The sequence below is a fragment of the Neoarius graeffei genome, chromosome 22, assembly GCF_027579695.1.
Source record: "Neoarius graeffei isolate fNeoGra1 chromosome 22, fNeoGra1.pri, whole genome shotgun sequence".
NCBI classification, from domain to species: Eukaryota; Metazoa; Chordata; class Actinopteri; order Siluriformes; family Ariidae; genus Neoarius; species Neoarius graeffei.
Window position 1 is genome coordinate 45,534,856 of NC_083590.1, and position 27,750 is coordinate 45,562,605.

A 27,750-nucleotide genomic window follows, 5' to 3' on the forward strand; every position below is an offset into this window, starting at 1 on the left:
CTCCCCCTGTCCCCGTGAGAGGTGACGTAACGAGAGCTCGCCCGTGTTCGTTCCAGCTGACCGTAGCCGCGATTCTGAGCCGTTTCAGTGGCTCCGGAGCAGGCGATGGGTGACAACAACACCAGCAAATAAATAACGACAGGGAAGAGAGCACGTGACAAGGGGAGGAAAGGAAAAAGAAAACGGTGCAGCAGATCTTTCCTGTATTTTTGAGGCGGCTGTTATTAAATGACAGCTCGGGTAGTGGAGCGCTTTTGTCGGCTGCGCGTCTAAAACGCGTCGCACCGCACCGCTGGGCTCTAATGGACGCCTGTCGTTTCCAGATAATTCGCTTTTTCAGGAAATATTTCCGTCCGGGCCTGAAGGAGCCCCAGCTCAAATTGGTGCCAAATGTCAGCAAATAAGCTACCTCGAACACGTCAAGAGTGCGAGCTTCAATTCAACTTTTGTTGATATCAGCGACCCAGAAGCGTCCCTGGGCGCCAGGTTTAAACCCAACAAGAAGATGGATCACAGTGCTGCTGAATAGAGAGAGAGAGAGAGAGAGAGAACCTATTGGGGAAATGGATTGAGTGGATAGCACTTTGGGAAAGCTTTCTGGATGCGGTTCGAGGTGTAAACCCTCTCCTATCCTCCCATCAATGGTCAGCTGAGGGCTTTATCCAGAAGCAGTTCCTGTCGATCATTCGCTATACTCCTATTTTTGTTTCAAGTTGGCTGATTTGTGATTTGAAAGTGAACCCAAGCCAAGTATCCAAGTATAGTCAGGTTATGTCCAGGCCTCTTTCTCAGCTTCTACCTCCTCCAGATCTTCCCTCTGGAGGTAGTGCACAGTTTGGCCCTACTTCTGCAGCATCCAATGGGCACCTGGGTCCAGTGGCCAGTCTAAAGTCTCTTCTCCAGCTTCCCATTAAAGGAGACAGCAGAGGGAAAGACTGCTGTGAGATGATCGGTGAGTCTCTTTGTGTGTGTGTGTGTGTGTGTTAATGGGTAGGGATCAGACTACACAAGTTCAACCCGATTTATACCGTGGCCAACAAATTTCCATGGTAGAGGACCATGGACTGCTGTTCAGAAGGTTATGAGTTCAAGTTCCCACTGTTGGACCAAACTGCTCAGATGTATAAATGAGATAAATGTAAGTCACTCTGGATAAGGATGTCCACCAAATAAACGTCAATCCGAATGTCAAGAATGAGGCATCTGGGGCACCTGACGCCCTGATGAAAAGTCTACATAGCATGTCATAATTGTTTATGCAGTATCGTCTCACCTAGTTTGGCAACGTGTATGACATGTTCCTTCTGTAGATCTTCTCCATGGTGAAACACAATGATGATGATTGGTTTGAGTTAAATTTGAAGTGTTGCCAGTCTGCCAATCAAGAAAATGGCAAGAATTTATGGCACGATGATTGCCAAATCTGACAAAAATATCATGGAGTCTGAGCCTGGCATAAATGGGTAGTAACAGTATAATTACTATCCATCCTGCCTATATATACAATTATTTCATTACTGATCATTTTGTGGGTCAAATCAAATCGAGGTGTTGTCATTGTGTTTCTTAAAGGTGACATTTATTGTTTGATATTAAAAGGCAATTTTTTGCTTTTGCATATGCAGGATTTATGGTCAAGGTGTCAGTAATGTATGATGAGAACTAAAGAAAAAGAAAACAGTCTGGACAAAGATGTCTTCCAAAGGTTGGCGTTTGTTTCTTCAGGTTTAAGCTGCATCTGGAAGTTATATAAAAACACTGTCAATAAGGAAAGCTCAAATTTTCACATGAAGATTTGTATATTGGGTCTGGTTGCAGAGCTGCTTCTGTTCAGCCTTTATTCAACGCCCTCATATACACCCACACAATCTCCTTTTCTCACTTCTCGTCCTACTCCTTTTAGTCCCCCTCCTTCAATAACTACAGCTCTTTTTTTATTTTTTTATTTTTTTTATGAACCTCTGACCATCTCACCTTAACGCTTCACCCACTGATTGTGACTATTTTCATATTGTATCCAGTGTAGTATTCCTGTCATTCCTCTTCACATCCCAACCTGGATACCAGGTTTCTACCTGGTGTTGTGGCTGTTTTGTGGAGTGTGTGATTCCAAGCCTACAGCTTGTATGGTTTTGTGGCACCCACACTTTATAACAAGCATCTATATTTATAGATTTTGAAACATTTTAATATCATACAAGGAATCCTGTGCAAGTGTATGGCACACATTTTTAAGACGCAGTACCATCATTACAATGAACTCTTCCGAGGCAGGATGCAAGGTTTCGAAGATGGCGGCAAGACATTATTATTATAACACAAATATATGTTTCTGTTATAGATCAAGACAAACCGTTGGACTCTGATGAGGATTCACTAGGTGGAATTGGAACTGGGGCCAGTGGCTCGATGCGCACCTCTTCCCAGACGGCATTCTTGGGGCCATTGCTGTGGGAACGCACTCTACCATGTGACGGTGGCTTATTCCAGCGGCAGTTCATGGACTTGGAGGAGTTCCTGACTGAGAACGGCATGGGGTGCATGCCACTGGGGAACACCTCTGGTACTCAGGCCCTCATCCCCTCGCAGGGCATGCAGTCAGCCATTCCAAGTCAGAGCTCCTCACCATCTCCAGGATCTTCCTCAGCTTCCTCCATTTCTTCTCTCTCATCTTCGTCATCCTCATCCTCCCTTCTGGGACTAGATGTGCCACAGGTCCCAACCCCAGGATTGCTGGGAAGTCCTGAGTGTCTGCATGGTAAGCATTAGGCAGTGTCCATGTAGACTTTTTTGGAGTCGGAGTCTGTCAAAAATGCATTTGCGGGCATTGCTGGTAAGTAGTACAAGCAGTGTGTTTGCCTGAGGAAATTCTTATTAGGTTAAATATATGCATTTTGTTTTGCGCTACGTACACTGACTGTGTAGAATTGAAGCTTGCCATGAGCTGCACTGGATCATGATCGTCAGTGGCATCATTTTTATTGGTAGTGGTGCGTTTTTGACAGATACATAAAAGGAGTGTGTCTTGGTACATGCTTCTGTGGGTGTATTTTTTTTTGGCAGATAGTGAGGGTAGAATTGAAAAATATGGGCTAGACACTATATAGTCAAAAGTATGTGGACACCTGACCATCACACCCATGTTTTTGTTGAACATCTCATTCCAGATTTATTTCCTCCTGTATTGTTATAATAAGCTCCACTCTTCTGGGAAGGCTTTCCACTGTATTTAGGGGCTTGGCTATAGGGATTTGTGATCGTTCAGATACAAGAGTATTAGTGAGATCAGACACTGATGTTGGGAGAGGAGTTCTTGGGTCTCCCAGTTCATCCCAAAGGTGTTCAGTGGCGTTGAGTTCACTCAGGGCTCTGTGCAGGATACCTCAGGTTCTTGGGGAAACTTGGTCTTTATGGCATGCGCTTTGTGTACAGGGTCATTATTGTGCTGGAACAGCATACATCAACATTCTATATAATTGTGTGATTCAGACTTTGTGACAACAGTTTGAAGGGGGTGAAAAAAAAGACGGTCAGGTGTCTACATACTTTTGGCCATATCGTGTATTTGTCCAGATAGAAGTGGGTGTATGCTGTAGACTTATGGATGCTGTTATCCACTGTTCTGAATACAAGCTGCACAAGATCACTGGTTTATGTTATAGTGCGGTATAAACTGGATTCCCTGAAGCAGTTTGGTTCACGTGTCGAGTGCAGTAAATTTTTAGAACTGGAGGTTGCTCCAAACTCCAGTCAAAATGGTGCAAAATAGTCCACTAAATCTTAGTTGGCTAATTTTGGTTTGTTTTTTCAACCATTGTCGAAAAAAAAAATTGTCTTACACAAGTCTTTGGAGTAACATAAGTTTTGGTTAACTGGAGGCTATAACTTCGCTCTTTGTTGGCCCTTTTCTAGTAAGCTGGAGTAAGCTGGTGAGGTTCTTGACAAAAGCTTTAAAACTTCAGAAATCAATAAATGTAAAAGAAATGAGATTGCAATGTTGGCATTATTCACAATCTGACCAATGGAGGTTACAAACATATAGTAGCTCCTGGAGTCATACAGATATAATATTGTGCTACACCTATATAGCACAATCAGATTTTTCTGTAATTGAACCCAAACAATAGTCAGTGACACAAACCATCTTTTAATACAGAGTTCCCTTCAAAAAAAAAAGGTAGGAGTTTTGCATTTGAAGCTCAGAAGTCTAATTTTATTAACAGCTGTAACGTTGCAGTCACATTTAACCTTGGTGGTATAATAATAAAGAGCTTCAGCGTTTTAAAAAGGTTAACTACTAGAACAATTATCTTCTGGTTAGTGGGTTGTTCGATTGACTGACTGTATGTTGGCAGAACTTTGTTTTAGGTATGAATTGTTGTAGAATGCATTGTGTATGCAGCTCAGCATTAGGCAAAGTATGACTGGTTGTAACTTAGTGACTGAGGTTCTGAACATTGTGAATTTTAATCCCAGGACAACCAAAGAGCCACTGTTAGGCCCTCGAGCAAACAAGTTAACCCTCAGCTGGACGTTTGTACATTTTATGTCCCCTATCTCTCTGTATGTTGATTTGACTAAATCTGGAATTGAAGGTCCATTGGAACAGAGGTCCTGTGGAGGCACAGTAAAGGAAAAGCAGCTGAGCAATAAGCAAGGAAACAGAAAGGAAAAGAGGGAGAGAAATGGGAAAGGGAGGGGCAGACTCGAGCAGTGTGTTTTCTTTGCGTGTTTTTGAAGCTTGTTCCCTCGTCCTCCCTCTTGCTCTGTGTCTCACACGTTGAGGCCATGTGCAGGCAACTCGTCACGTGCCAATGCAGAGAGCAATGAGGGGAGAGAACAAGGGGAAGGGAGGGGCACGAGAAAAAGGGGAGGGCCAAAAGTGCATGTGTGTGTGTGTGAGAGAGAGAGAGAGAGAGAGAGAGAGAGCAAATCCCGTGTTGCTGTGACTTTGAGAGATATCTTTGTCATTTCTGTATGATGACCCTGGCGGACATGTGATACGTGATGGACACGGAAAAGAGAAGCACACCAATATAATACTGTATGTTTAAGCAATATCACATGAGAGGAAGAAGGAGTGCTGTTGTATTAGTGCATATCAATACATCTGTGATTCGGTCGTCGCTAATCACTGCCATTCAGTACAACAGCACAACCTCGAGGATGATCTTGCTTTCATACAACAGTTCTATAACCAAGAAATTAATATCGAGTAAGTGACATTTCAGAAACAGTATGGATAAATGTTCTGTTTACTTTTGCTCCACAAGTGGAAATAGAGCCCGAAGTCACTTTGTAGCCCGGTGACTAGCTGGCTCACGTTGATTTGTGCTACATTCCCATTAAAGGTGCTGTTCGTAGAATTGTTGTTCATATCTTACTTTTCATCTTCACCTGAGAAGCTTTCACGTTTTAAGTCAGAGGTTGCATTCTTGAAAAGTACCATTTGCCGTTTCCGCCGATGATGTCGCTAAGACTATTATAGTAACTGCTTCGAACCAGGAAGTGGAATTTTACGTGCAGGACACAGACTAGCACGGTGAAACGTCTCCGCATCGTTATGCGAAATATCAGCAGTCTTGGCTGTTTGCTGCTCGGCCAATCAAATGAGTTGACTGGAACTACCTTTTAATAAGACCACTTGAATTGTGTGTATGTGTATGCACTAGAGCAGGGGTTCCCAGCCCTGGCTCTGGAGTACCCCCTGTGCTGCACAGTTTTGTGTTTAATAAACTTATTAGCTGAAACAGGTTGGGAGCAGAGAAAACACTAAATATGCAGGACAGGAGACATTACAGGACCAGGGTTGGGAACTTGTGCACTGGAGTTTCATGAATATGCATAAGGGAATGCTGTTTTCTTAGCATGTGTGTCCACTTGTGGGTCTCTCACAAATGCATTTTTTGTTTGTTTGTCATTGTCTTCTTTTTTGAAATAATGGTAACTGATTTAAAAAACCCAAAAAACAAACGTAAAAACATTTACTTAGGACAGTGTACTTGGGCGGGCGGCACGGTGGTGTAGTGGTTAGCGCTGTCGCCTCACAGCAAGAAGGTCCGGGTTCAAGCCCCGTGGCCGGCGAGGGCCTTTCTGCGTGGAGTTTGCATGTTCTCCCCGTGTCCGCGTGGGTTTCCTCCGGGTGCTCCGGTTTCCCCCACAGTCCAAAGACATGCAGGTTAGGTTAACTGGTGACTCTAAATTGACCGTAGGTGTGAATGTGAGTGTGAATGGTTGTCTGTGTCTATGTGTCGGCCCTGTGATGACCTGGCGACTTGTCCAGGGTGTACCCCGCCTTTCGCCTGTAGTCAGCTGGGATAGGCTCCAGCTTGCCTGCGACCCTGTAGAAGGATAAAGTGGCTAGAGATAATGAGATGAGATGAGTGTACTTGGGCTACGGTCACATTACAGCTCGTGATGGATTATCGATGAAAATGAGGTGTTTGGTGGCAATATTTCCTCAAGCTTCAGGAAATTTCCCGAAGCTTAAGGAAATATCACCACCAAACACCTCATTTTCATCGATAATCCATCATGAAAAACTATTTGCCCCATAGTGTGCTGATGAAAACATTTGCCACCAAATTTCAATGCATGCACAATGTTTTTGGCCAGTCATGAGGCAGAGACGCACCAAAAAAACCCCCAAAAACAAACGAACAAAAAACTCACGCAGCTTGGAGAACATTCACTGTGCATTGCATTGCCAAACTTTTCATCGACAAGTATTCGCAAACACATCCGCGAGCTGTAGTGTGACCGTAGCCTGATATAGTACAGGACAAAACCTTGAGAAAAATTTGCCATATATTTAGTAGCTATAATAGATCAAATAAAGGAATGTTGTTAATCAACTGATTAGCAGTTAACTTTGAAAGACACCATTTGGCGTGGCACGGTGGTGTAGTGGTTAGCGCTGTCGCCTCACAGCGAGAAGGTCCGGGTTCGAGCCCCGTGGCTGGCGAGGGCCTTTCTGTGTGGAGTTTGCATGTTCTCCCCGTGTCCGCGTGGGTTTCCTCCGGGTGCCCGTAGTCAGCTGGGATAGGCTCCAGCTTGTCTGCGACCCTGTAGAACAGGATAAAGCGGCTAGAGATAATGAGATGAGAATGAGACACCATTTGATTCCTACATCTGCTGTAACAGTTTAATATAATGACTATGAACTCTGTTTTCTTGCGATGTTACTTGATGTTGCTTATGTCTTGGTGAGAAAACTAACCACTATTAAGGCTGGCCCAAACTTTGAATACTCCATAGGTCTGTTTGAAATGAGAGGTTGCTGCCTTGTTGCCTCGCTTCCGTAATAGACAGGTGTTTTATAAAGCAGGACTTTCAACTTTTAAGAGCGTTCATTTTGTATGGCCTGTTAGGATCGCATGTATGTTAACATGATGTCAGCATGCCGTATAACTAAAGCTAGCTAATGGTAGCTAGTTGCTTCACAAATCATACCAAACAAACTGAATTGTTTACAGTCAGTGTTATCCTTAAAGGAAAACTGAAAGCAATTTTTAAAATAAATTCTATTTATCTCATTTTATTAAATATAGGAATGCATTTTTGATAGCTGTTTTGTCACTGCTATAGCAAGTTACAAGTGTTTGAAATATGCTGTGTAATACATCAGTCCATATGTCAAAGCAATGGGCGTAGATGAGATGCGTTGAGACCTGTGCAAGACATCGTAGGATGGAAGTAAAACTTACAGCAGAAATCCAAGTGACCAGCATCTGCCAACATTTAAACTCTTTTAAACTCGTTTTTGTGCAATTTGGAAAACAGTTTTCAAAATGGCGGCACTGACACCTGGCTGACACTTCACGTTTCGAAGTCTCGCGCAAGTCTCTTGAAGATTGCATGAATAAGCGACGCCTGACATGGACCAAACGAACTAAATTCAACATGGCTAAAAAACGAATAGGCCAATAAGTATAATATTTAATTCCAATTAGTTGCCAATACGAGTCATGATATAAGGTTACTAAAACCAGGGTGCGATTTGTCAAAAAACCAGAAGGGGGGATGTTTTTTTTTTAAATCATGAAAGGTCACAAAATTAAGGTAACAATAGGCTAACAGCTCAATAACATCCGATGATATCAAATGAATAACACTAAATGAAAACGAACACTAAACCAGAGATAGTAAATTCATCTTCCTATCTCTCTGACTAAATACACGAACACTAACACAACAAAGTTCGCATTGCTTGTCGCGTTGCTGTGATGTTTCTCTCCCTCCGGATTAAATGGACACTAAAGTTCACATTGTGCGCAGCTTTCCGATTTAAACTGTTTTTTTCTCATCCTTATACTTCCTGTTTCATGGACTGTAACGGATTTGTTTATTTAGTAATTTTAATACAGAATTTACTTTGAAATTATAATCAAACACTCCAACGCCCCCCCTAAAAAAAAAAAATCGGCCGTGAAAAAGGCGGCATCTGCCAAAAGGCGCGCTGTTTGCATCCCTGCAGATACATTGATACATTGTAGATAATAACAATATCTTTGCGTTCTATGAGAACGCAAAGATATTGTTATTATCTACAATGTATCTATTTGCTGGGGACGTTCGTGAACATCAAAGCTGCCACTTCGGGTCATTTTGAAAGTGAGTGCAATGTAGACCATAGAAAACTGTGTCACAACATGCCTGTCATGTCAACTTTTTTTTTGGTTTGTTTGTTTTATTGACGGGGTTGTCCCCGAGGATTTTTTTTCAGCAGAGATAAAAACCAGAGGGGGAATGATCCCCACCATCCCCCCCAGCAAATCGCACCCAGACTAAAACCAAAATCATAATTGAATAACACGCTAATTAAGAAATAAAGCAAGTTTTAAAATGACTTCAGTTCTCCTTTAAAGCTACAAGATGTAGGATGTTCCCTCTTTGGTACAAAAATGTTGTTCAGTTGTTCCCCGTGGATTATGCTGTGTCCTCTATGTGGATTAATCTGAATATGGTAAGAACTGAGCTAGAAAAATTCAACGAGAATTCAGGGCTGTACCCCAAACTGCGTCTGCTCACCAAATAGGATGGCTAAATGGTACAGGAGGAACTGTTGTACTAATATACTACATAGTACAATAAGATATGATTTGCGGCGCATCCATAACTGAAAGATTTAACTATATCTGCTGCCGTTTGAGACATGTTATGAGAACCATGTGAAAGAGCAAAACCTGTAACAAAACTTGCATTTTAGCAAGCTTGCTAACATCGGCTGTTTTAGTAAGCTAGTAGTTAGTTGTAAACTAGTCTGCTAATGATATCACTTTCGCTAAAATGCAAGGCCTTGTTGGAAAAAAGAATTATCTCTGTTCTGATCACATTGTTGTGCTGCTGGTACAAGTCTGAGTTTAGAAGCTGGCACTCAAAGCAAGAACACATTTTATTTCTACAGGGTGAGATGAAATATTTTTGAAATGTCATAAATGGAGAAATTAGTCCTATTGAAAAATTCAGAGTGATCTTGCCAGCTACCACAGGAGTCCCCTAATGAGAACCCCACGAGAGTCTCCTCTTTTGTTTTGTTTTTTTTGTTTGGATAATTTTACAGATTAATATTAGAAATATTGAAAATGGAGTTTGTGTGTGCTAATATTTTACTGGGTCAATCAAGTCAGTCAAACCATGTTTAAATTAATATGCACTATTTAAGTCTTTTTATGTATATTATTATTAAAAGGGGCGGCACGGTGGTGTAGTGGTTAGCGCTGTCGCCTCACAGCAAGAAGGTCCTGGGTTCGAGCCCCGGGGCCGGCGAGGGCCTTTCTGTGTGGAGTTTGCATGTTCTCCCCGTGTCCGCGTGGGTTTCCTCCGGGTGCTCCGGTTTCCCCCACAGTCCAAAGACATGCAGGTTAGGTTAACTGGTGACTCTAAATTGACCGTAGGTGTGAATGTGAGTGTGAATGGTTGTCTGTGTCTGTGTGTCGGCCCTGTGATGACCTGGCGACTTGTCCAGGGTGTACCCCGCCTTTCGCCCGTAGTCAGCTGGGATAGGCTCCAGCTTGCCTGCGACCCTGTAGAAGGATAAAGCGGCTAGAGATAATGAATGAATGAATGAATGAATGAATATTATTAAAAGAATTCTCATGTCACCTTCAAACCTACCTACAGGTCTGTTTTTATGTAACAGCTTTTTAGAAAAATAGGATTTACTTTTGAACGTAAGGTCAGAGTTTTAGATTTGAGACGATGCTCATGACGCCAATCACAACAACAGTGGGAAGTTTTGAGAGAGACGGAGCTCATCAACGTGTTTAATGTCGCTGTGCATAAAATCACTTATCACTTTATCATTCCACTTGGAAAGGAGGCAGACTGGGATGACTTGGCTCTGAATAGTGACTGTTCTCTAGTGGTTGTTGCTTTTATATCTTCTGGATGTTACGCAGTGAACAAGTGCAAGATATCTTATTCTGGAAGGTACGCGGTGAGTTTTTGGACACATGCACAAAATAATGCGTCATGTATAATCCAGGCTCTTCTGCTTCACCTCTGCGTTGTATCGCATCGTCCTTGCTTGGATTTTCCAAAAACAACACAACACAACCCTTCCCACTCGACTAGTAAGTCCAAAGGAATATTCCTTTGGTTATGAGTCACTTTCATGACACATGCGTATGTTACTGACATAATGTTAAAATGTTACAGTAGTCCAAGTTATAAATCTGCAATTTAAAAAATGTATCGTGGTCATAATATCCATTTGAGGACATTTCCCCTAAAGGTTTGTGCACCCCTGAGCGACCAGCTACTAGAACATGGATCAGGCGAAGAGACCGTCTTTGGTAGCTGGTAACTTATTTTCCGTCTTATTTCTTGTCTAAACTGAGCAATAAATGTTTGAAATTTTCTAGTCTTCTCGTTTGTTTCTTAAAACTTGTTTGGAACGTTGTTGAGAAACAGTTTCCTTTTAGCAGCACTTACATTTCCAGTGATCTGGAAAAGATGATCTACCAGATTGACCAGTTAGTCTTGTGTTTTGGTGACTGATGACTAGTCAGACTAAGCTGGATTTTTCAGCAGGGTGTTGATTTACTTAAGTATGCCTGTGAAGATTCTCAGTCATCCAGGTACATAGTAATCTGTGGTTGGTAGAAGAGAGCAACTGGACTTGCTTGAAGATTCTTGAAAATGTTTCACCTCTCATCCGAAAGGCTTCCTCAGTTCTGTCTGACTAATAGGGAGTATCAGGTATTTATCCTCTCATGGATCATCATAGAATCAGAATTCTGATGGCTGCATTGTAGGTGGCTGATAAAAGATGTCTTAAGGCCCGGTCACACAGCACTCCGCGTCTATATCACGTACAAAAAGATACAAAAATCTGGTGGACGTGGTCGTAAGTGGTAATTTTTGGTCAATTTTGGCTTTGCCGTGCTTTGTATGGGGTATGGCCGTCGGCGGCTGTTTCACTGCCATAGCACTGCCAAATCACGGGTAACCGCGGCTCAGCGTCGTTGGAAGAGCGGCTTGCTGCGCATATAAAAGCGGTAGGATATGTTGAGCCTGTATCAGTTGGTTCTGTTGGTGCTGGAGCATTAAGATGAGGACATCACAGCGTTGAGGGTTCATGTTCACCCCTTGACATCTAGACTGCAAGTGCCGAGGTCTCAGAAAATTACGGTATTTACATGCCGCAAATCAGAAGTGATGCAGAAGTGATTAGACAGTGATCAATCGAATTTAGAACTTGTTTGAGACGTCGTTTAACGGGCTTAGACAGTGCTATGTACGCGGAAAAATCCATTTCTCAGTGATAAGCCGCTAAACACACGCTATATCCCGTGATACCAACGCGTAACACCCGTCCGATGACCGTGCTCTGCCCGTGATAGACCGCCAAACTTTCGCGTCTTACCACGTCTCCCCAAGTTTTAATAACGGCCGGGACACTGATTATCACGTGTTTTTCACCTGTGTTGCACGTCTTTACCACGTGTGCCGGCCGTGGTTGTCCGCGGTCTAAAGTTTTGAGCAGTCCAAAACTTTTTGCCGCGTCCGACGCCGTTCCGATTTCCCCCTGCGTCCTGTCACGTCTGTATATCGACTGTAACACGTCTTAACTTCGACATCAACACGAACAACATCGTCTGCTTCACGGGAGAGCACTTTTTGACGGGTTTTGGCCGTGATAAAGCCGTAAAGCGCTGTGTGACCGGGCCTTTAGACACCCACCTCTGTTCAGAGATGGCCGTTCCAGGTTGACAAAAATGAACGATCCTCATCTCATCTCATCTCATCTCATCTCATTATCTGTAGCCGCTTTATCCTTCTACAGGGTCGCAGGCAAGCTGGAGCCTATCCCAGCTGACTATGAGCGAAAGGCGGGGTACACCCTGGACAAGTCGCCAGGTCATCACAAGGCTAACACATAGACACAGACAACCATTCACACTCACATTCGCACCTACGGTCAATTTAGAGTCACCAGTTAACCTAACCTGCATGTCTTTGGACTGTGGGGGAAACCGGAGCACCCGGAGGAAACCCACGCGGACACGGGGAGAACATACAAACTCCGCACAGAAAGGCCCTCGCCAGCCACGGGGCTCGAACCCGGACCTTCTTGCTGTGAGGTGACAGCGCTAACCACTACACCACCGTGCCACCCATGAACGATCCTCTCTGGCTAAAATGTCTGCCAGTTTTCTGGAAGTCCTCTCATACTCCCGCACCAGTCAAAGGGAACTCATCCCAAAGTGCGTAGAAACATGTCTGTGAAGATTCTCAGTCATCCAGGTACATAGTAATCTGTGGTTGGTAGAAGAGAGCAACTGGACTTGCTTGAAGGTTCTTGAAAACGTTTCGCCTCTCATCCGAAAGACATGTTTCTACGCACTTTGGGATGAGATCGACTGGTGCGGGAGTATGAGAGGACTAACAGAAAACTGGCAGACATTTTAGCCAGAGAGGATCGTTCATTTTTGTCAACCTGGAACGGCCATCTCTGAACAGAGGTGGGTGTCTAAGACATCTTTTATCAGCCACCTACAATGCAGCCATCAGGATTCTGATTCTATGATGATCCATGAGAGGATAAATACCTGATACTCCCTATTAGTCAGACAGAACTGAGGAAGCCTTTCGGATGAGAGGTGAAACGTTTTCAAGAATCTTCAAGCAAGTCCAGTTGCTCTCTTCTACCAACCACAGATTTAATTAAGTAATTAGTAATTGTTTTTTCCTGGTCATGTTCACGGTGGATCCCAGGAATGCTGGGCGTGCAGGGCAACATGCGCACGTGCGCGCACACACACGCCTAGAGGCAATTTAGAGTAGCTAATCCACCTACCAGCATGTTTTTATTCAGTTGGAGGAAACCGGGGAACCCAGAAGAAATCCAAGCCCAGGATCAAACCCTGGAGGTGTGAGGTGGCAACACAACCTGCTGTGCCAATGTGCCAACATAGTGTGAAATGAAAATTTAACACAAATAATTGACATACAATGTTTGAAATTAATAACGTATGTGTATGGACTATATATGTGATTTATGTCTTTATTATATGATGGATGCAGCATCTACCTTCATGGTAAAAATATAGAATGCCTTTATTGCCACTGCACAAGTGTACAACGAAATTTAGTTCATCATAGGAGAGCAAAGCTGCTGCATATGTGCATGCCGCCACTCTTGGGCACTTCAGCCCAAGGCTGTCCCATGTTAATCTAACTGCACGTCTTTGGACTGTGGAGCACCCAGAGGAAACCCACGCAGACACGGGGAGAACATGCGAACTCCACACAGAAAGGCCCCCGTCAGCCACTGGGCTCAAACCCAGAACATTCTTGCTAACCACTGCACCTCCGTGCTGCCCACATCAAATATATATAAATAAACTAGAGTTGGTTTTGAAGTTGAAAATGGGACTGAATGCTTTTCCTCTGAGTGGGGTGGAGAGGAGAGGAGGAAAAGGCATTGCTTTGAAATAGGTGTGCTAAAGTTGTAGCTTGGCTTATGACTGACCCCTGGTGGCTGCATTGTGTGACTTCAATCAGACTGAGTATGAGTCTGACCACTCCATGTGGATTTATTTTGCAGGAACATTTATAAAAAGCAGTGTATAAGTGTGGCACAATACAATCCAAATAGAGCTGTTAAAGGAATAATTCTCCCTAAATGACTTTTGTATTCATCTTGAAAAATAACACGTGTCAATAATGGTGTCAAAGATTTATTTGATGAATTACTGAATTAATTTTTTTTTTTTTAATTTTCAACTTCGTTCACCAACATGTCGGTCTGTTTTCACTTGTGTTAATTGTCCTTCATTCCCGACAATGCCGTTTTACTGCTCAGTGATAGTGCCAGTAGTTTCATCTCTGTCTAAAGAGTGGAAAAAGATTGGAAGGTGAGAAAAGTATTTAAAATGTGAACTTCATATAATGAAATTATACAGTAGAGAGTTCACATTATATATATATATATATATATATATATATATATATATATATATATATATATATATATATATATATATATATATATATTTCCTGTGGTGTATTTCATACATTTACATTTTATGATTTGTTTTGAATTGAAGGGCAAGATTTCAGCCTTGGAAAAATTCAGAACTCTAAATACAGATCACAGAAACTGAAATATCAAATACAGATTTGATGTACATTGTGTTAAAGTGGAATCCTCTGGGATTCCCAGGGAAGAGTAGACACTTTCAAAGTGGTTGAAACTCACAGTTGGACTTTTATCAGCTTTCAAAGCTCCATACAGATGCAACAGCTCTTTTTAGTCGGTTTTTAATCTGGCCAGTTTTCAAACTGTTCATTTATACACTCAGCTCGAACAGATCAGGTTCCAGAGCTTCAACTTTCACACTAATACTGCTGATGAAGTTCTTGCCTTTTCCTCCCGTAGATCACGAACTAGCCAAGTAGAATCTCAGTCCAGCGTTTGCTCTCTTCACTACTTCTGCTTTGTATTTCTCAGTGATATGATGTTGCTAACAGCAAAAACCTGACTATTATCTTTTGTTTGAGATCGTTGAATTTTTTTTCTTCATATTCAACACCATTGTAGATGTAGCTGTGCTAGTAATGTCCACGTGTGACATCAGAACAGCACACAGCTTCTCATGGGAATATCACAAAATCCAGCATCAACTGACAAATTATCAGCACAGTCGCTTACATTACAAGTATTTATATTATTATATATTTAGATATTGATATAGAATTTCAATATAATCATATTTAATGTGTTTCAGGGTGGAGTTGTTTAAAGGAAGCCGTTAGCGAAGACTGAATTATTTTCCCAAAGTACACGCATCCATGAATGCTGCCTACTGTAAAAAGAAAAAAAAAGGTTCAACCCATGTTCAGAATGAACTCCGTCTTTCACTGATTGACTTGTGTGTCTAAACAGGTGGACAGGCCGTGCAGCAAGACCCATCTCCCAGCTCTTCCTGCGCACCTCCACCAGTACCCAGCACTGGTGCCCCTGCGGCTGATGTCATGGTGAACTTTGACCCTGACCCAGCCGACCTGGCCTTGTCCAGCGTCCCGGGCCAGGAAGCGTTCGACCCACGGCGACATCGCTTTTCTGAGGAGGAGCTCAAACCTCAGCCTATGATCAAGAAGGCTCGCAAAATGTTGGTGCCTGAGGAGCAGAAGGTATTATCTCTGACCTTCCTGTGTGTATACAGTGGGGTCTCAGACCACGTTGAAGGTTTTTAAAAAATTTTTTAAACTGAAAATAAACTTTAAAGTTGTAGAATTTGTACCATCTTGACTTATATAATAATATAGGTAGTTTTTCGGTAACAGAATTACATTCACAGAAAAATGTGGTAACTTTTTTAGTTGCAGTACTCAAGATAATGGTATGAAATAAAAATTTCACACTGTATGGGGTATCTTTTGAGCCTAAAAGCATAGAAAAATTGGCTATGTTTAAGTCTGAACGCAAAATCTTTTAGGAGGAAAGAAAAGTCTGTAACAGAATTGGATCAGAAAAAACTGAACTTTCATTTTTTTAAAATTCAAAGAAAGATTTCTATGAAGCGGCATTGCTATAATTGGGATAATGATTTTTAAATATGATTTTCAGTACATTTTGCCTTGGATTCCATATTTTATCAATATCACTGAGCTGACAAGTTAAGGCAATCTTAATTTCATAATTTTGGCCTCTCTGCTAAAGAATTATACGACGTTAAGTCAAAGTTCTAAGACAGATGTTATAATTTCAAAAGGAATTCAAAAAAGGAATACAAAGAAGGAATTCTCCAATGGAAATATCGCTTACAGAAGTATTTAGACTTAAATGGAGGATATGTAGAGAAATAGCTTTATTTTCATAAATATTTTTTCACTTGTCTTAGGCCAAGTTTACATTAGACCGTATCTGTCTCGTTTTCTTCGCGGATGCACTGTCCGTTTACATTAAACCGCCTGGAAACGCCGGGAAACGGGAATCCGCCAGCGTCCACGTATTCAATCCAGATCGTGTCAGCTCCGGTGCTGTGTAAACATTCAGAATACGTGGATACGCTGTGCTGAGCTCTAGCTGGCGTCGTCATTGGACAACGTCACTGTGACATCCACCTTCCTGATTCATGTGACGCGACTGCTGAAAAATGGCGCGGACTTCCGCCCTTGTATCACCTTTCATTAAAGAGTATAAAAGTATGAAAATACTTTAAATACTGATGCAAATACTGCCCATTGTGTAGTTATGATTGTCTTTAGGCTTGCCATCCTTCCACTTGCAAGTGGTAAGTGATATGCACTGGGATCACACACACAGCGGCTCAGTCCCGAATCACAGCTCGTGCGCTTCACTCGCGCGCTCTGTGAGCTGCGCAGGGCCGGAGTGCGCACCCTCCAGAGGGCACTCGCTGTTCAGGGCGGAGTGATTTGGAGCGCAGGATGCCTGCGGAGCCGAGCGTATCCGTGTATTGGTGTTGCTGTGTGCACACTAATCGTTTTAAAAACGTTAATCTGATGATCCGCTGATACGGTCTAATGTAAACCCCACCTTAGAACTTTGACTTACCCGTGTGTGTGTGTGTGTATAAATAATATATATACACACACACTCTCATATAGTGTGTGTGTGTATGTATATATATATAAAAAAAACGTGTGTATTTTATATAAAGACGCACACAAAATAATACAGCATTGTGAAAAAGTCTTAGGCACCCTATTTTTTTTCCCATACAAACTATTTTATGACTTCTACATTATCGAGTCAGTACACAAACATGTTAGAGTCCAAACATTAGTTTTCCAGCACAAAATTAAATGTCACAGAAAAAAAATGTTTGTATCTGAGCAGCATATTCCATAAGAGAGCAGTTTTCAGATTAAAAAAGAAAACATAATGAACGCTACTGGGTTTTGGTGCAAAATTAAGAAGCAAGTGACAGTGTCCAGAAGAACTGTGGGCTGCGTCTGCAAGATGCTCAGTAAAACCTACAACTCATCTCATCTCATTATCTCTAGCCGCTTTATCCTGTTCTACAGGGTCGCAGGCAAGCTGGAGCCTATCCCAGCTGACTACGGGCGAAAGGCGGGGTACACCCTGGACAAGTCACCAGGTCATCACAGGGCCGACACATAGACACAGACAACCATTCACACTCACATTCACACCTACGGTCAATTTAGAGCCACCAGTTAACCCAGTGGTTCCCAAACATTTTGGCTGGGGACCCCCTTTTGGACTTCAGAATATTTTTGGGACCCCGTGACATCGACCCCCCCCACCACCACCCATTATGCAGTGGAATAAGTTCTTACCGGTACTACAATCTCCAGTGCGTCACTTTGTTTTCTTAAAACTCATTTTACCCGGGTTTTTTTCCACAGGCGTTTTACACCTTTTTCATGAGATAGATAACTTCTTAATATTCTTAACTAGGGCCTACCTTGTTGTACCTATGTACAAAAAAGGACATTACAAAATATTTCAGTTTGTAAATATTTTACTGTGAGAACTTTCTTGTCAGTACATTTAATTTGGAACTTGACTGAAAAATGCAAAATGATGGATTCCCTCCATGAGAACAAAAAAAAAAAATTCCAAACAGGGCTGAAGTAGTTGTCCTCTTCAGGGTGCTGGCGAGCCATGCCACATGTGGAATGTGCTGCTCTTCTCCCTTTGGCCAGCCAAGTCACTTTGCAAAGCATGCTCACATTTAAATCACGAGCTTGCGCTCCTGTAGCCTACTAAAGCGGACTTAGTGAAACTGTGCGCTCAATGCTATTCAGCCGTGTCCCAGTTATAAATGGCGTGAGCACAACGTTCTAAAGCTTAACCATGATTTATAAAAGGTGTATTTGAAGAGTCCTTTATTATTTGTCCAAGTGAAACCACCAGTGATGTGAATGCCATGTCTCAATCTGATACCCAGCCACTTAAAAACATGATGTTTGAAATGCCGATTAATTTCGTTGACACAATTTTCTATCAAAGACGAGACTTGGCTGACTAACTGCTGAGCGGGCAGCGCGAGACGGAATTGAAGCTCCAAAAACACACCAACAGAAAGACCAAAATATGGGAGACATTTGCAGAAGTTTTGAAAACGGATTTCCATACTTGCTGGCGTTTAGTACCATTATTTTCCTAATTATTATTTTTGCGGCTCGAATGGGTGGATTTGAAAGCATCGGTCGATGCACAGCACTGCAAAAGGAAGCTGCTGCTGACGTGCGTCACACATCCTATGACTTTTTAAACACGCTACTCTTCATCGGAGATGGTCAGAAATGGCATATTGTGGGTAGATGTGTTTTCTTCTCAAACAGCGAACGTTACGAATTTTATGTGGGGTTTTTTTAGTCAGCATAAACCCTCTCTCTTACAGGTGCGACGCACCAGTGAAGGGCGGAGCGCGATTACTGAGTGAAAGGGAGCAATTGAATTCTAATGACCGTTGCAGCTATACACTGAATGAAATTCATATTGGAGGGCGGGGAGCGATTATGGAGTGAAAGGGGGTGATTGGGTTCTATAGACTGATTTAATGACTCTCTGCCAGCTGACGCATTACCAACATTCCGACGCCATTCAAAACATTCCAATGCCCGTTTTTTTTTCTGTGTTATGCAAACAGTCCCGTCTCTCCGCGACCCCCCTGGAGTCCCTCCGCGACTCCCAAAGGGGTCGCGACCCCCACTTTGGGAACCGCTGATTAACCTAACCTGCATGTCTTTGGACTGTGGGGGAAACCGGAGCACCCGGAGGAAACCCACGCGGACACGGGGAGAACATGCAAACTCCACACAGAAAGACCCTCGCTGGCCACAGGGCTCGAACCCGGACCTTCTTGCTGTGAGGTGACAGCGCTAACCACTATACTACCATGCCGCCCAATCTACAGCTCATTTCCTTATAAAACTGCACTCATTGGACCTGAGACTACTATTTTTTTTATTTTTATTTTTTTAAAGCAAAGGGTCATCTCACACCAAATATTGACTGGATTACTGATTATTGTTTATAGTATTATTTTAATGTTGAAATATTTCATTATTTTTTAAACCATTTTTGGTCTACAGCATTTCTTTACATGTGCTTAATACTTTTGCACAATACTTTCTGTGTGTGTGTGTGTGTGTGTGTGTGTGTGTGTGTGTGAGAGAGATATACATACAGTTGTGGTCAGATGTTTACATACAGTGACATGAATGTCATCTTGGATATGAACGTCATGGCAATATTTGGGCTTTCAGTAATTTCTTTGAACTGTTCTTTTTCTGTGGCAGAATGTACAGCATACATCCTTAATTAAAAAAAACATTAGAATTTGGTGGACAAGTTTTAATTTTCTTTGGGTTTTCTGAAATCAACACAGGGTCAAAAATATACATATGCTTACTTAGATTATTAATTCGGAGGTGCTGAAACTTCCAAAATGTCTTTTATCTTGTCAAGGCCGAGGTCTCTTAACTTCCTGTTAGTGATTATGATTGACTACAGATGGTAGCTTCTCTGTGCCTTCATTAAAAGGGTCTGTTTACAGCACTCATTAGATTGACCAACACATAACACAATGGGAAAGTCCAAGGAGCTCAGCACAGATCTGAGAAAGAGGATCGCGGATATATACAACTCCAGAATGTCTCTTGGAGCCATTTCTAAACAGCTGCAAATTCCAAGATCAGTTCAAACAATTGTATGCAAGTTATTGTGAGGTGTAGTCACTTTTCAAGCCACTTTGCTTCAAGAAAACCCAAACTGTCACCCTGTGCTGAAAGCAAATTGGTTTGGATGGTCAGGAACAACCTGGGAACCACCATGACACAGTCCTGCCATGAACTGGAAGCTGATGGATCACTGTCTATAGTTCAGATCACCATGGACTAAGAGGCTGCTATCCAAGAAATAACCCCCTGCTCCAAAATTGACACCTTCAAGCTTAACTAAAGTTTGAAGCTGACCACATGGACAAAGAAAAAGTCTTCTGGAGGATAGCTGTATGGTCAGATGAGACAAAGATTGAGTTGTTTGGCCACAATGACCACCATGTACAGAGGAACACTGTACCAGCTGGTGGTGGTAGGATCATCATGCTCTGGGGCTGTTTTGCTGCCAGTGAAACTGGTTCATTGCACAAAGTGGATGGAATAATGAAGGAGGACTACCTCAGAATTCTTCAGCATAAACCATCAGAAACTTGAACATGACTTGGGACTTACAACAGGACAATGAACCCAAACACACATCAGAGCTGGTTGTGGAGGATAAAGCAGGCTAATATTAAGCTTAAAACAAGTTCTGACTTCAACCCTATTGAAAACATATGGACCGTGCTTATAAGTCGAGTCCATGCCAAGAAAAAAAAATTAATTGAACTCTACCAATTCTACCATGAAGAGTCGTGAAATATCCAACCAGAATTCTGCCAGAAGCTTGTGCATGGTAAACAAAAATGAACAAGGTCAAGGTAAATCTTGCAAAGAGACATTTTACCCAAAAATTAGGTGTGCTGTATGTATATTTTTTGACCCTGTGTTGATTTCAGAAAACCCAAAGAAAATTAAAACTTGTCCACCAAATTCTAGTGTTTTTTTTTAAAGATGTATGCTGTACATTCTGCCACAGAAAAAGAATAGTTCAGAGAAATTACTGAAAGCCCAAATATTGCCATGACATTCATATTCAAGATGACGTTCATGTCACTGTATGTAAACTTCTGACCACAACCGTATATAGTATTCTAATTTGACATTCTAAATGATTCTGCACTAATTTTAGGCCCCTACACAGGCAAATGTATGACATGTTAACTGTTTTGGATCGAAGGTCAGATTTTCCTCCCGTCTGATCTCTTCTACTGAAGCGTGTGACGACAGTCCACTGGATTTGATCTAAAAGGGGTTATAAGGTGGTATGCAAACTCAGGGCGTCAATTTACACTGTCGTTAAAGCAAAAAAAATAAATAAATAAAAAAAATTGGACATCCAAAATACTGAGACTCTGTGAATTTCATTTAAGTATTTCTAAGGTACTAGTTTTCACATTTGTTATTGCTGAAAATATCATTTGTCATGAAAACCTTTGTGTTTTCTTTCAGACTTTTGGACTCCACTGTAGTGGTTCAAACACTTTGTTTTCCATTTTGTGTATCAGAACTATAGTTTTTGTTTATTCAAGTTGAAGTAATCCGTTTCCCGGCTGCCCTACTGTCCTTAAAACTTCCAGGGTGCGATATTTTTTTTAAATGACATCTCGGCTACATTTTTAAAACAATGCCTTTTAACCGCAATTACACTAAATACAGACTAAAATAAAGAGAGTTTGGAAAACGTGTGATGAAGCAGATTGCAATTTATGGGTAAACATTAACTGCTGTATTCTATTAGCTATAATAGCATGGAGCATAAAAGCAAGAGACAATGAAAAATGTTTACATGAATATCTCCTTAGTAACGAGACATAAGCAATGTTCAGTCTGATAGTGTCGGTTGTGATAATTGCATTAAATGTGTCTTGTAGCACGGACTGACTTTGAGATTTCGACAATTGTATAAGTTTATTAAATGTGATTTATATGGATTGAATGAACTTGGCTATGACATCAAGCTTGATGTATATAGACTGTATGATGATAAGTCCTGAATCATCAGCTATGATACAAGAATAAAACATCAGTGTGTGTCATCTGTCTATCATGGCTGTTTTAGAAACAGAAGGTTGCTCGCTTGTTGTCTTGCTGCTGTAATAGACAGGTATCTTATAAGGCAGGGATTTCGACAGAAAGTGTCTTCTAAGGACGTTAGTTTTGAATGACCTTTTAAGATAGCATTTATGGTAACGTGTGACGTCAGCATGGTAACGTGTGACGTCAGCATGCCGTCTAACTAAACCAGTGTTTACTAGTTGGTTAAGAGATGCCACCCAAATCTTATCAAGTTTAGCAAATATATTTGGTTATAGTCATGGGGTTATAAGATTGTACAATGTTACAAAAATCTAAGCCAAAAAAAGTCCAACGTTTGTGATGTTTGGTTTTTCGTCTTTTTTATTTTCTTCATTGCTTGCTGGAACTGCTGGACAGGTTGATGGGTAATAGGCAGCAATGAGGATATATCGATGTTGCCCATTGTTGTAGTCGAATCACTAAACCTCGAGTCTGAATCCAGTCTTGAGTCCGCAGTGTTCAAGTCCAAGTCATTAAAGAAAATTTTGAGTTGAGTCTGAGAACAAGACTCCAACCACACCATTTGATGGTGGCTGTTGCTGCCTTTATGTGAAACCGTTTACGGCGCATGTGCGAGAGTCCGCTTGGTGCGCACGCTGTCCAGAGCGTGCCCAAGTCTATCTGATGCGCTCGCCAAGACGTGACATTCTTGCACGAAATTGCTACAAAAATTAATGTAGATATAAATATCTTATGCCAAATTATTATGGCATGTTACAAAAAAAATAAAGAAAAAATCAGAGTCTTCATCTCCAATTTACGAGTACGAATGCAGTTAATGTATGAGTCCGAGTCATCAGTGCTCAACTCCAAGTCAAGCCATGAGTCCTTAAAATTAGGGCATGAGTCAGACTCGAGCCCATGTCCTGGACTTGAGTACTACAAGCCTGATGTTGCCTTCAACTGGAGGCAGTTTGAAGGCATTTTAGAAAACGTGAAATGAGGGTTTGATCCATTTCTAATGGTCCTTGATGCCTCGCTGTCTTGTTGGACATCGTCCTGAGGCAGCATTTTCCCCATTTCGAATGCACCCTATATTTGGGTTTGGTGCTAGTGTCACTTTGGTTGGTGCGCCATTACCTCTGCCAGCTTTGTTGGAGGAGGTTGTGTTTTCACCTCCATTTGTTTGCCTGTTCCCAGTGTAACTTAAAAAGTAGTAAACAGATTTTGATGAAATTTGGTGGACAGCTTTAGTATTGTCCTCGGCTCAAGTGATTTTGAGGTTGATATGTGGCTTGGTGGAGGTAATGACTCTACTGAGTGTCCTTCTAGATTCATGGTGCATTCCTGTTGGTTGGTTAGTCGACGTAGGTCATAGCAGCAATCACACTGTGAGATGATTATCCTAAATTTCTAACACTATCAGAATTTTGTCCCAGTCTATCTTTGAACCTCTCTCACAGTGCAACAACTAAACATATTGCCACATTTCATTCCCGGTGGTCATCTTTCGTCCAGGACAGTGTATCCCACCTGGCTCCCCTTAGGTTAAGGAACTGAAATCTACTCACTTAGTGTCCAGCCTATAAAAAAAGTAGCACAGTAGCGTACAGCATGATGATGATGATGATGATGTTAATGGAGAAGCAGAGCAGTTTTGTGAATGATAAAAGCAAAGTGCTCAATGCTGAAATCCAAATCAGCCCAGGATCCAGAACCTTCACTGTGATTTTAAAGTAGATTTTGATCAGAACCATTTTTACTTGATTAACATGAAGTACAGTGTCCTGAAACATTGCTCCAACCAGGATCTGACCACTCATCTTTTTTTCCCCACCCACCCTTCTTTTCTTTTCACCTTCCCCCATCCTGCACTCTTTACCTCCTTAAGGATGAAAAGTACTGGAACCGGCGTGTAAAGAACAACGAGGCGGCGAAGCGCTCACGTGATGCACGGCGCCTTAAGGAGAACCAGATATCTGTCCGTGCCGCTTTCCTGGAGCGAGAGAATGCTGCACTCCGACAGGAAGTGGCTGACATGCGCAAAGAGCTTGGCCGCTGTCGCAACATCATCAACAAATATGAGAATCGCCACGGAGACTTATGAAGGGGACACGAAGGGGGAAAAAAAAGCAGTCTAGTCTCTTGAAAAGGGAGTTGAAAGGCAGGGCTGTCAAACCACACTCAGAAATTTCACTGAAGTTTTTTTCTAAACATGCACTACTACAACACTCACGAATTGTGTTTCTCTAAACGTGTGGCATTGTGCATGTGGCTGCAACAAATAGTTGCTAACAGCTCAGTAATCCTAGCGAAAGGGAATGCTCACAAAGTCTATAAGAAACGCTGTTCACATTCATATTATTCTTTTTGGCTGTAACACTATGCTAAAAATGTAAAAAAAAAAGTTAGCTTGTGTCAGTTTTTTAGGGGACAACTCGATATTCAGTGTTGCTCAGGCTTTATGAGCATTTCTTATTCTTGGTATTTTTTCTTAGAAGATTATGCAGACGACGCTGCAAATATTTTCTATGACAAAAAAAGACCTTGTATATTTTTGACATGGATATGGACAGTTACAATAAAAGAGAATAGCAGGAAGTGGACCGGAGGATGAGATAAGATGAGATGAGAGAGAGCACAAAGATTTAGGCAGGAAAATTGTATATTTTTATACTTACAGGAACAGACAGGCAAAGAGATTTTGGAAATAATTTTTCTCTATATTTTCTATATGGGTGGGTAGGGGCATTTGTGAAAGAGAGCTATATGAAGATGTATTTCAAATCAGGTTGGTTCATGTGGCTGATCGAGGAAAGTCTGATACTGAAATTAAACAAAAGAACGAGACGAATCCAGCCAAACTAACATGACGGACAAAGTGCATTGTACTAAAATCAGTGGCTGGTGTTGAAGCAAATGGCAAACTAAGTGTTTTTGAAAAATTTTCTTACAGTATCTAATTTTAATTTTCTTCAATTTCGGTGTGTTTGGTTCTGAGTTGTAAGCAGATAAAAGGAGAAAGCAGGAGGTCTGGACATTACACCCTGTCACTACATTAGAGGAACGGATGTACAAAAGATTTTCCATGTATATATTTAATTGTTCAAGCTTCTATTCCACACACACACACACCTATGTACACAAACTGGACCTTGGATTGCATGTGCACAAACCAGATGTCTTTTAAGTCAACACACATAATCGAAGCTATTTCAGCACAGTCGTCATCCCTGATCCTTCACACACATCTCTTTTTTTCTCTTTTCCTCTCTCTTTCTCACAGTCTATGATTTTCTCATTTTCCAAAACAGTGATTCTGGATTATTTTACTTAGCTTTTTTTTGGTCCAAATTTAGTTGGCAGTGAGTTGGTTGCATGGTAGCTCATTTTTTTATATACTGTACGATCAGCACGGAAAACAAATTACCCACATGTTGTCCTTTTGGTACAGATTCCTTGCACTAACCGTGTCTCTGTTTAAATCATAAGAGATCTTTTTAATCTATTAGAAGTGTTTTGTAAATTCCCAAACTCCGGTATATTCTCACGAAATGAATGCACCTGATACTACTGTAAAAAATAATATACTATTATATAAAAGTTATATCATGACCTTTATGAAATGAAAGTATTCTATCACTAGGTATGTCTGTAAATATCAATATATGTGAATATGTGATTGTCGAGGTAATTTGCATAAATGTAGTTTCTACAGAAATCTATTGCTTCACAAAAAAGTACTGAAACCCAGAAACGAATCAATTTGCAAACTCGGATAATAATCAAATAATGTTTTTAAAAATACATTTTTTTTCAAAGGAATTTTGTCCTGGTTGTATAAAATATACAGAATTCCTTTGAAGTCCAATTAATTTTGGGATGACTGCTACAAATATACAGGACTCTCAAGAATTATTGGCACCCTTTAAGAAAATGAAAAATCTAAAATGCGACATTTTGCACTCACGTCAACATTGTAAAGTTTATTTAAAGTTAATATTTTGGTTAAAGACTATTTTTTTAAGCAGTGAATGTTTTCCCCCAACAAAACACTAATTTTCAAAATTATTCGTACCCTTATGATTAAAATTTTGTGATGCCTGCCAGGGTAATAACCGCACTGAGTCTCTTCCTGTAACATCTAATGAGGTTGGAGACATGTGTAGAAGACATGGTCCACACCTCCATGCAGAACATTTGAAGCTGTTGCACATTCTTAAGTTTGTACATGTGGACTTCCTGTTCAGTTTCAGTAGGGTTCAAATCCAGAGACCGAGATGATCATCGACATGGATTTTGTGTAACAATTTCTTTGTTCAAACCATTTCAAACTGTGATCTTTACCCTTTATTAAAAACCTTCTTCAACGTCTTCCTCACTGTGTGGGGCAGACAGTGTGCTCAGTGCTTCAATTCGTGGCAAATTGTTAACTTTTTCAGACATGTGAAACATTTTAATGTGGCTTTTATTGTGTTTTAATGATAATTTAATTGTATTTTATAACAATTGTCTGTCTCCTGGATTGAAAGGCCTTGTTTTTCTTTCATGGTAATGGATGAAAAGGGGATTTTACATGTGTGTAGCCTCATATTTATATCCCAGGGATCCCAGACATGGTTAAAGGCAACAACAGAGTTCCTGTGCAAATGCAAAGTAATATAATAATAATATAGATTTCAAGAAATGTCATTTTGTTTGCATTTATATAAAATATTTCTCAATAATTTTGGCACATATATTTCTGAATTAATAGAAAATACGATGTCTCATGAGAAATTTTTCTTAGAACGAAAAATTATTGTGTGAAATGTTTATTTTAATGAGTCAATTTTGATAATTTTTATGAAGGGTGCCAATAATTATGGAGGGCACTGTATATAAAAATCTCTGATTTGCACAGGACAATTTAAATGTTTCTTTTTTCTTTTTAAAATTATTATTATTATTATTATTATTGATAATATTCTGGACTGGTTCCTATTCCTTTGTTCCTGTTCAGAGTTCTCTTGTGAGGAGCTTTCTAATGAAGCGCTCACCTTTGTAGTAATAACACCAATAGCACCATCTTGGGAAAACTTGTATCGCCATTTGACTGTTCATAGTTGGCACTGTCCACCAAGACTTGCCATTGTACGTGTGAGTTTATACAAGCTGATTAAAAACAAGCAAGATTTGTTTTTTCTCCTGGATGAATCTAATCTACTCCTTCGTGCCAGCAATGACTTGGTGCTGCTTTTCCTCTTGCACATCAAAGGAGTATGATTTTTGTTACATCAAAACTTTCTAGAAGCTTAAATTGAAACCTTGTGCTATTTTTCTATATGACCCTGTACACATGTTAATGGAATTACACAGCCACTGGTAACTTATCCTCTTTTTCCAGTGACGAGTTTCTTACCAGTTGTTATTGCGGGTATTGTATTCATCATATTTTGCCTCTTTCCATGTGGAATATTAACAGGTCCTTGGTTGTGACTGTTATTAACTACAAATACCAAGAGCATACAATTATCAAAGCTAATAGAACCAACACTATCTACTGTTCTATGTTTGGAGATACTGGGAAATGTGGTCTGACTTTTTCCTGACACGCCAATAAATGGTTGCCATTATTCACCGAAA

At 41.0% G+C, this 27,750-nt stretch overlaps 1 protein-coding gene across 1 annotated transcript; it reads left to right on the forward strand.

Moving 5' to 3' along the window:
• On the forward strand, positions 1-27,750 carry dbpa (D site albumin promoter binding protein a). Its single transcript, XM_060904866.1, has 4 exons — positions 1-952; positions 2,342-2,758; positions 15,395-15,642; positions 24,017-27,750. Exons 1-4 carry the CDS (start codon positions 772-774, stop codon positions 24,230-24,232), a joined length of 1,062 nt encoding a protein of 353 aa, XP_060760849.1. The 5' UTR covers positions 1-771; the 3' UTR covers positions 24,233-27,750.